The sequence below is a fragment of the Vipera ursinii genome, assembly GCF_947247035.1.
Source record: "Vipera ursinii genome assembly, chromosome: 2".
In the NCBI taxonomy this organism is placed as follows: domain Eukaryota; kingdom Metazoa; phylum Chordata; class Lepidosauria; order Squamata; family Viperidae; genus Vipera; species Vipera ursinii.
The window spans coordinates 250,969,405-250,980,612 of NC_139513.1; the positions used below are offsets into that span (position 1 = coordinate 250,969,405).

The window sequence follows — 11,208 nt, forward strand, 5'->3', positions numbered from 1 at the left end:
TACTGCCTCAATGCGGCCTGGCATGGAAGCTATCAGCAAGTGGCACTGCTGAGGTGTTATGGAAGACCAGGATGCTTCAATAGCGGCCTTCAGCTCTTCTGCATTGTTCGGTGTCATGTCTCTCATCTTTCTCTTGGCAATACCCCATAGATTCTCTATGGGGTTCAGGTCAGGCGAGTTTGCTGGCCAATTAAGCACAGTAATCCCACGGACATTGAACCAGGTTTTGGTGCTTTTGGCAGTGTGGGCAGGTGCCAGGTCCTGCTGGAAAATGAAGTCAGCATCCCCATAAATCTCCTCTGCGGAAGGAAGCATGAAGTGCTCTAAAATCTTCTGGTAGTCGGCTGCGTTGATCCTGGACTTAACGAAGCATAGTGGACCAACACCAGCAGATGACATGGCTCCCCAAATCAACACAGGCTGTGGAAACTTCACACTGGACTTCAAGCATCTTGCAGTCTGTGCCTCTCCATTCTTCCTCCAGACTCTGGGTCCTTGGTTTCCAAATGAGATGCAAAAGTTGTTCTCATCAGAAAAGAGAACTTTGGACCACTGAGCAACAGACCAGGTCTGTTTTTCTTTAGCCCAGATGAGATGCTTCTGATGTTGTTTGTTGTTCAGGAGCGGCTTGACGAGGAATACGACATTTGAAGCCCATGTCCAGGATCCGTCTGTGTGTGGTGGCTCTTGATGCACTGACTCCAGCTTCAGTCCTCTCCTTGTGAAAATCCCCAACACTTTTGAATGGCCTTTTCCTGACAATCCTCTCCAGGCTGCGGTCATCCCTGCTGCTTGTGCACCTTTTTCTTCCACACTTTTCCCTTCCACATAACTTTCTATTAATGTGCTTTGACACAGCACTTTGGGAACATCCAACTTCTTTTGCAATTACCTTTTGAGGCTTTCTCTCCTTATGCAGGGTGTCAGTGATGGTTTTCTGCACAACTGTCAGGTCAGCAGTCTTCCCCATGATTGTGATTCCTACTGAACCAGACTTAGAGACCATTTAAAAGCTCAGGAACCCTTTGCAGGTGTTATGGCTTAATTAGCTGATTAGAGTGGGACACTTTGAGCCTAGAATATTGCACCTTTTCACAATATTCTAATTTTCTGAGATTGTGGATTTGGGGTTTTCATGAGCTGTAAGCCATAATCATCACAATTATGACAAATCATGGCTTGAACTATCTTGCTTTGCATGTAATGAGTCTATCTCATATATTAGTTTCCCCTTTTAAGTTGCATTACTGAAATAAATGAACTTTTGCTCGATATTCTAATTTTTCGAGTTTCACCTGTACTTTGTCATCACTACAGTGGGTTTTGAAACACCTAAAATTGTGCTTAGAGCAAGGCTTTTGTTGAGTGAAAATGGAGAGCACCACTTTAATGTCATATCAGGTAAAAGCAAAAATAGGCCACCTCAGCCATAGTTAGGGAGGCATCTTCAAGCACTGTTAGGACACACAGATGAATCCTTGTTATGATTAGCCTTCATAGAGGTAGAAGCTGAACCAAACTTACAATCAGTAAATGTTAGGCTATTTTTCTTGTTGATGCAAGATGCATTTTGATTTTGGATTTTTAAGTGTCTTGGCTCAGTGTGAGAAAGCTGTGTCTAGTTCCATAGTTGGTACAATACAAAAGAGGATTGTTGATTTTCTGTCCTGGTGAAATAAATGTCAGGAAGTTTTGAGCCATCAAAATGACTTCTGTTGTGTCCTGGCAAGCTGAGATTTTCATACTGCAATTGCTACAGCAAAGAATCCAGCTTCCACAGTGACCTTTTCCAAAGCTACTTTCCCATGGGAATTTGAGGGCCATTTATAAATCCAAATCCACATATGGCTGACCTTTTCCCATTTTGGTGTGAAATATGACCTTCCATTACTCCTTAGGGTTGTGTACATTTTGAGCTCAGTGTGGGGCCAATATTGGCAAGTTGTCATTTACAATGTAATTCTTGTTCGAACAAGAACAGTTTTCTGACCTTTTCAAGCCAAAGAAAGATGGCATCATACAAACACAAGTGGCAGTCAAAAGGACTTCTGCCTTAGCTACACAACCATGGAACCTGCAAAGTCTGTCAAAGTTAAAAGCATTTCAATGTGTAACAGAGATTATTAATGCATGCAGCAGAATTCTGCTAACCATTGGCTATTATCGTTGTCATGTATTAATCTGGTTTAGGGTGAATTGATGAGTGATTCATTAGTTGAATTAACTGCTGCTTTCAAAAGCACTTATAACTTACTGTCTTTTGAAAAAGAATTAAATGTGATACAGAATGCTTATTTATGTTTAGTTTTATACATTTCACATTGTGCTTTTAACAGCAACAACACATTTCCAGCTCTTATCTTGCAGAGTGCAGTTATTTCGGATTTATTCTAACTGCACCAGAAAAAAAAAAACATCCTATAATATCTCTTAAACGGTTTGCTGCTAGACAAGATACTTTATCTCACTTAGCAAGGACAAAATAAGTTTAAAATTAGCAAATGCTAAAGTCTTCTCATTCCCACCCATCCCCGTCTGTCACTGTTGCTTCAACAGTTGCTCTTTAAAGGATCCAACTCACAACTAATACATTTTCTTATAAAAAAGATTATTGGACATGTGATTAATGACTTCTAAAGATAAGAAAACATTTTTAATTGTTGCTATATTGAGAGGAGGTATTAACTGAAAATCAGGATTAGAAAAATAACTAATTCAACGTGAGATGGTCTGGTTTCTTACAAAATGTATTACTGTACATTTAAGCCTTGCATCAGCAAAAGCATTTTTCTGAGTTATGGATTTCTCTGTCTACATTCAGACTGTAAAAGCAACAGCTGACAGATTCAAATATAAAAAGGGAGTTGAGGTCTGTTTTCATGCTTTCCATAGCTTTCAGTCAGTCTGACTCCAAGTGATTACAAAGATTAAGTTTCTGTAGTTTTACTTGGCAACATTTTTGAAAGTGGACTTACTAGTGCCTTCTGGGTGAGGGGGGCGGGATGAGGCAGAGAGAGAGAAAGAGAGACCGACTGGCTTGCAGTACCCAAGTTGGTTTGGATGTCTAAAGCAAGATTAGAACTCAGATTTCTCTGCTTCTGGTCTAGTGCCCTAATCCAGAGGTCCCCAACCTTTTGGGCACCAGGCACCAGTTATGTGGAGAGAGGTTTTTCCATGGACCGGAGGGGGCATGGTTTGATGTGCTGCCTGCATCCTGCGGATGGGGCTTTGCTTGTTTCTGCGGACCGGTTGCTGGCATGCCGCGGACCAGTACCAGTCCACAGACTGGGGGTTGGGAACCCCTGCCCTAACCACCAGACTTAACTGAATATGTCTTTAGGTTTCTTTAAAACAATCACAAAGACAGCAACTGGGAGAGGGGGAAAAGCAAAAACAGGAATAGATCTTTCTCTTTTCTGATCATATTACTGATATAGATTATTTCACCAGCTGCTGTTTACCTAAATAAGGAAAAATATATGATGGTTGTATATCTTTTCCCAAATTGTAGATTTCAAGAGAGATGAGGGCAGGTATGTATGTAAAAACAGAGTCAGGGTTAAATTCCTCATCATCAGTGCCCCCGTTTGGGAACCTCATGGTTGTTTTCATCTTACAGCATCAAGTGAATTGATGCAATAGGAATATACTTAGGCAGCAGTTAAGCACTGTTCATTTGTAGAAAAAACTCTGGTTTGTGATGGTGGTCCTTCCAGGAAGACATTGATGGTCTTATTTCAAGATATAGCTCTTAAGTCAATTCTGGGATGAGGTGAATGAACTCTAGTTGTAAGATTACATTCATCCTGGGCCAAAACAAGCTTGAAAGTTCTTGTTACTCTGAATCCGCTTCATCCCTAGCAATGGGCATTTGCAAGATATGGTTAAAAAAAGGATCACCACAATAGTACCACATTAAAAACATAGAGCCCTGATACCGCTGTGATTAAAATACAGTATTGCAGGCAAACTCTGCCCACAGCCTGGAATTCAATCCTAATGGGAATCAAGGTTGACTCTGCCTTCCATCCTTCCGAGATTGATAAAATGAAGATTCAGATTGTTGGGAGGAATATGCAAATAACACTTGTAAACCACCCAGAGAGTGGGCGCTATTGGGCATTATAAGTCTAAAAGCTATTTTATTGCTATTGCCATCTTTGATTGCATTGTCATGGCTGCCATTTTGACTTTTTTTAATCCTCCCCTGTGAATACTCCTTATCTCAGCCTTATTCATGTAGTTTGCTTCAGGCTGCTTTACAGCTGTCAATAAAAAAAGATATTTCTCTTTCTCAGTGGAAACACAACATATAGCAACAATTTGTTGTACTACAAGACCATGGAGGTGCATACATGAAGTTGAAAGAAATGGAGCTTGCCTAAAATCACTTGCCATACTTTTGGCAGTGGAACTTAGAGACAAGAGATGTTTCTTATATTAAGCTAGACCAGTGATGAAGCTTGATACTAAAGCTGTGTTGCTTTCTCTGAGTAGCAATGATTCCATTAATTTTTAGCAAGATAACTTTCTCAGAGCTGCGGTTTTGAACTTTTTTGCTGGTAGTGGGAGGCATTTTGTGCTGAAAGGGCTTTTTATGGGCAATAATGTGGGTGGGACAGAACAAATCACGAACAGGAGATTAAACCACGTTGTTCATATAAATTAAGCCAGGAACAGGATTTAATTATTATATCTGCTCTTCTCTGAATATGTAACTATATTTGATGCTTATGCTTTATTAGGGTGGGTGGGGTGGGGAATACTTAGAAATTTGATAGTTAAATATTAATTCAACATACAAATACTTGCTGTTGGGAGAAAATGCTCCAATCTCTGAGATTAATTAAAACTTAGTGAATTCACTATGTGATTTGGTTGCCATTTCCCAGACTTATCTCTGGATTCAATTTTTGGTAAACACAATGTACGTATCTCTGAAATAGTATTAAAGTGCAGTGTAATATGTTTATTTTGATACAAAAGGCTTAGAAAAGCATATTTCAATGAAAAATAATTTAAGATAAAGTTCTTGTTGGAGTTTCCTAATAATAAAATGTACTTCTGTTTGTTTTCCAACTTCTACAGTTACTGGCTAACCAACAAAGTTTACATCAAGCGACCCAGCACAGGACTCCTTATGTATACCCTCGCAACGAGGTTCTGTGATGAAATTCACCTTTACGGATTCTGGCCCTTCCCAAAGGATATAAATGGAAAACCAGTCAAATATCATTATTATGATGACTTAAAGTACAGATACTTTTCAAACGCCAGTCCCCATAGGATGCCATTAGAGTTTAAAACACTGAACATGTTACATAATAGAGGAGCACTTAAATTGACCACAGGGAAATGTATACAGCAATAATGCACGAGTCAAGTATCGAGAAATACAGGAAATTCAGATTTTATAGAACAGCAGTGGGATCCAAACAGTGGATATAGCCCAGTGCACTGTACCAAGCCATCCGAACATAAGGAAGTACATCAAGTCTATTACCAGCTGATGTTTTACCTGTTGAAGTGCTAAATCTTGAGTGGATTGGTTCAAGTAAGTGCCACTTTTGCTAAAAAGAAATCTTGAATGTATACAATCAGTAGTGTTTACAAGATCCAGCAATGCATTCATCACTTGTTAAAAGAAGCAAATTATTTGCTCGCTGCTCATTTGCCTCCGCACAAAGTCAGGCAATGTCCAAAGGAATAACCTGGCATTGAAACGAAGTGAAAGGAATCCGAAGTCAAGGTGGAATTTGGAGAGCAGTGGATCATATCTCAAAGATCAAACAAGACACCTTGGTCGGAGGAATGCCTAACTTTGTATTATAACCTCTTTCTCTTTTTCTTTCCAATTGTCATGCATTTATTATCATAGTGTTTGGGTATTGGAACTCTGTAAGGGATTTTTAAAAGACAATAATATGGACTTTCTAACTGAACTTTAGGTATTGATCTTAGAAGAATGTCTTAATTCTTTAAAAATCCCTGAAAGTTAAAATGAATATTGTATCATCTTGTTCAGCTTAACCTTGCTTAAAGTCAAAACTAGCTCCATGTGAGGGCTTGTTGATGCTGTAGTATGCAGAGCCATTCCCCTGGTTTTGCAGGCCACAGAATATACTCTATGCTAGCCTTAACCACCTGAAGGAAGATGTAGTGCTGACAAGAATGATACTTGACTAAATCCCTCTTATACAAAGTGGACGGTGGAAAAGTCATCTCAGAGAGACTGTTTTGAGCAGTATTTAAAAAACAGTATAATTTGAGTACTAGGGCTTAGAATCTCCCAGTTGCTTTATGTGCCTCCCCAGGTTGCTGTTTCAGTGAGATGGGCAGCATAGAAATTTGATAATAATAATAAAAATGTGCTTCTGTTGGAGGGACTGATAAATACACGTTCAAATGAAAAACATTCTTCCCTGTCTGTTCTGTTTTAAAGAAAAAGCAGTTGTGAGAGCCTGATCCAGATGGCTGGTTTCATATTGGGGCTCATGCATCTATTCTCAATTATTATTTGCCTCAAACAGCAGCAACAGAAGGAAAGATTTTCAAACCAGAGGCTGGCTTATACCCTGAAATCCGATGGGGAACATGTTCTGGCTCAGGGCTTCATATGGCTTTGTCTTCAAACTGTCATTTTAAAAACAACTATCCTAAGCATGTTTTTAAAGCACATTGAAGGTTAGGAGCATCCACGAGGTGTGTGTGACAAAGGGTAAGGTTTTGGTTATGTGGTTGAGCCACCATATTGACTTTTTTTGGACTCTCACCACCTCCTGCCAAGGTCTCTAATAGAGGAGAGCTAAATGGAGAAGAAATCCATGTAATTTGGCCCTATGTCATAAGTTAAATCATCCTGAAAGCATTTCATATTTTGAGCAGTTATTAAAGCAAGATTGTTTCCTTGTATGGCATATGAAAAGAATACTATTAACAAGCAGGTGCCCTTACATTTGGTACCAAAGATTATGCTGATTTTTGTAATTGATAATGTATTTATTTACCTTGTATTGACAAAAACATGTACATTTAGCGTTATCACTGTGTTGCTGTACTGCTGAGGAAACCGTTTGCAATCATCTCTGTTTCCTGTTAACTTAGTAGGTAGATTCTGTTTGAATGACAAATTCCTTAACTTGCCTTGGTTTTTGAATATTTTATTGAATATTGAATATTTTATAAACAGCGCAAAATGGATTCTTCTCCCTTCTTAATTAGAATGTGCCCGTGACTTTCATTAATCAAAATAGGATAATAGAAGTAATAAAAAAACATTAATACTTATTTTCAGATTCTGCAGTTTTCCCCCACTATTTTTAGTTTGTTTACAATATATTCATTATAGTGCTGGACAATATCCCTGTTTTTCTTGACATATACAGTAGTATCTTGATAAATAGTAAATGAAAAACCTCACTACTAAGATACTTTGCCTTTCTGCTTTTTAGAAGCTTCCTTTTCTTGTACTATTTTGAAGAATTCTATTGTTGCACTTTGCTCCCAAAGGTTTTCTAAAGAGGAAGATTAACGGAAGCACTAATGTCAAGCAGGGTTGTACACAGAATAGCTGCAAATCTTAGTATTTGAAGCACATTTAATGACTGGTGTCAAAATTGCTACAGGGTGAAGAGTGTACTTACTCATTTATCTCCACTTCCTAAATAAGAGCAAAAGGAGAAAACTTCTGAAAAGCAAACACAGAATACACTTTAATTGGATCTTATTAAATAGAACATATAAGGAATGGGCTTTGGATGTCATTTTCTCACCAAAGGAATAATCTTGAGCTTCCTTCCAGATCTTAAGTTCTATTCTCACACTTTTCCTTTCTGCTTACATACTTGTGCGTGCATTAATTAATTAATTAATTCTGGTTTAAAACTTACCTTATTAAGATCAGCTATTCATCCCTTCCACTTACTAATGAGTTGCCAATTCATCACTGTCACTTCAGAAGACCCTAAGAGAAACTTTGGTGGATCGTACTAATATTCTGTCTAATCCATATTCTGTTCTCCATAATAATGTCTTTGGAAAGCTCATAGACATTTGTTCTCACCTATAACTCTTCTTTTTGATTAAGACAAGGATGAAGTTATTTCAGATTGGTAAAGTGGATGGGAAATGGTTAACAATTCACAACAAGGTGTTATGCAGTTGTTGGTATTACTGAACTTGATTCGCAAGCTTCTGAGAAATGTATACACGTCAATGCTAAGAATTTAGCTGCTGCTTCTTTTTCACTAGAAAAAGTATTTGATTCCTGCAGTATTATTTTACTGGTAGCTATTTTCTTTTTCTTGTTCTAAAAAAAAAAGGAACAAAATAATTTTTTTCTAGTCTACTCAACCAGCACAAACTTTTCTTTCAATGAGGCATTGAAGCTAGCAAATTATACTCTTTCTTATTCACTCAGTAAATAAGATTGATCTTCCTAACAAAAGAAGATTAATTAGTATTTATGGTTATTTACAAGCTCACTTGTTTGCAATACAGTAAGAAAATAAATACATTAAAATACATTCAACAACCAAGAATTCATTGTTGTAGGATTTTTCTTTTTAGTTCATAAAAATTCAAAAGGATATATCTGCAAGCTGTGGTACTCACTTTATTAAGAATGATGCCTGCATTTTTTAAAATGCAATTTTTGGGCAGAATAGACTATATACTTTAAAACCTACACGCAAGATGTTAAGTGGTGCCTTTATAATCAACTTACTTTATCTTGAATCTTCATATTCACCTATCACTGGTTTATATTATTCTTTCCTTGTACAGACTAGTTCAATATGTCAATTATAAAGAAAGGGCTAAAATACAGATTAAAACCCCTTTTATGTTTTTCATCTCTCAGGAAAATTTAAATTTTCCAAATCAAAAGAAGAAAGTTAGAATTAAAAAAAAAGAGATTAATATATATTGCTATATTGTTGTTAGTTGCAAAGTCATGTCCAAACCATTGCGATCCCATGGACAACGTTCCTCCAGGCCTTCCTGTCCTCTACCATCTTCTGGAGTCCATTTAAGCTCATGCCTACTGCTTCAGTGACTCCATCCAGCCACCTCATTCTCTGTCGTCCCCTTCTTTTGTTGCCCTCAATCTTTCCAGCATTAGGCTCTTCTCCAGTGAGTCCTTCCTTCTCATTAGGTGGCCAAAGTATTGAGTTTCAACTTCAGAATCTGGCCTTCTAAAGAGCAGCCAGAGTTGATCTCTAGGATTGACCGGTTTGAATGCCATGCAGTCCAAGGGACTCGCAGGAGTCTTATCCAGCACCATAGTTCAAAGGCCTCAATTCTTTGGCACTTAGCCATTCTTATGGTCCAAATAGGGAATTGGTGGAGCAGTGGGCTAATGCCTCCTTAAGTAACACTGGCTGCCTGCAATTAGTGCAGGTTCGCATCCCACCAGGCTCAAGGTTGACTCAGCCTTCCATCCTTCCGAGGTAGGTAAAATGAGGACCCAGATTGTTGGGGGCAATTAAGCTGACTTTGTAATAATGCCGCTTGGGGGTGTGTGTGAAAGCCCTAATAAGCAGGCATATACATAGAATGAAGGCTACTGCTAAGCTTGTAAGCCGCCCTGAGTCTTCGGAGAAGGGCGGGATATAAAATGGAATTAAAATAAAAATGGAATTAAATAAAATTTCACAGCCATACATTGCAACAGGGAAAACCATGGCCTTGACTATACACACTTTGGTTGGCAGGGTGATGTCTCTGCTTTTTAGTATGCTGTCTAAATTTGCTATAGCTTTCCTCCCCAGGAGCAAGCGTCTTTTAACTTCTTGGCTGCAATCCCCATCTGCGGTGATCTTGGAGCCCAGGAAAATAAAATCTGTCACTACCTCCATTTCTTCCCCCATCTATTGGCCAGGAATTGAGAGGGCTGGATGCCATGATCTTGACTTTCTTAACGTTGAGTTTTAAGCCCACTTTTGCACTTTCCTCCTTCACCTGCATCAAGAGGCTCTTTAGTTCCTCTTCACTTTCTGCCATTAGAGTGGAATTGTCTGCATATCTTAGTTGATATTTCTCCCAGGAATCTTAATTCCAACTTTTGATTTATCTAGCCCTGCCTTTCTCATGATGTGCTCTGTATATAAGTTAAATAGGCAGGGCAACAGTATATAGCCTTGCCGGACTCCTTTCCCAATTTTGAATCAAATCAGCGGTTCCGTGTCCAGTTCTCACTATTGCTTCTTGACCCACATATAGGTTTCTCAAGAGACAAATAAGATGGTCTGGTACACCCATCTCTTTAAGGACTTGCCACAATTTGTTGTGATCCACATAATCAAAGGCTTTAGCATAGTCAATGAAGCAGAAGTAGATGTTTTTCTGGAACTTCCTATCTTTCTCCATAATCTAGCGTATGTTGGCAATTTGATCTCTAGTGTTCTGAACCAGCCAACTACCGGCCTTGTAATAAGGCAAACCCCTATTCAAACAGTAGAGACTGGAGAGCGTCCAAGGCTGAAAAGCGTCTGCCAAGATTTATTAGTCAATTAACAGAACAAGAAACAAAAACACTGGAACTTGAATCCTCAAGCGGAAGGGTTGCTTTCAGCAACCAGCCCTTCCCCAAACACTCCTTTTATTCAGAGTTCAGGGCGTGGCCTCCCTCTGCCTCCTCCCGAGGAGACCCGCAGCCTTTCTCTGCTTGGTCCTGCTCGACTGCCTCCTGCGTCGGGCGTCCTTGAACAGGGCCAGCTGTGGGTCATCATCCTCCGCACTATCGGGCTCACGCAGCTGAGAAGAGGGCCCCGGCTGGGAGCTCTGCCAAGCCTGCAAGCCATCATCAGCCGGTTCATCTCCCACACACTCCTCCTCCCCCTCATCTGAGTCATCCAATACATCTGAGCCGGCTGCCGGGCCCACAGGCTGGCCCTGAGTCACAACATCTAGTTCCTCTGCCTCCGAAATCCTGCCTATACTTCTGGTAGTTCTCGATCCACAGACTGCTGGAGTCTAGTTTGTAGGATTTTAAGCATAACTTTACTAGCATGAGAAATGAGTGCAATGCTGTGATAGTTTGAACATTCTTTTACATTGCCTTTCTTTGGAATTGGAATGTAAACTGATCTTTTCCAATCCTGTGGCCACTGTTGAGTTTTCCAAATTTGCTGGCAAATTGAGTGTAGTACTTTTACTGCATTGTCTTTTAAGATTTTGAATAGCTCAGCACATAATCATGGGACTGTG

At 39.3% G+C, this 11,208-nt stretch overlaps 1 protein-coding gene across 1 annotated transcript in view; it reads left to right on the forward strand.

Moving 5' to 3' along the window:
- Positions 1-5,371, forward strand: part of ST8SIA4 (ST8 alpha-N-acetyl-neuraminide alpha-2,8-sialyltransferase 4) — a gene marked incomplete at its 3' end in the record, with an annotated part of 92,412 nt that extends 87,041 nt beyond the window's left edge. Inside the window, exon 5 of the mRNA XM_083351965.1 lies at positions 5,089-5,371. Coding sequence (XP_083208091.1) covers positions 5,089-5,371 — 283 coding nt within the window. The remainder of the gene's footprint in view (positions 1-5,088) is intronic.
- Positions 5,372-11,208: the final 5,837 nt, after the last annotated feature.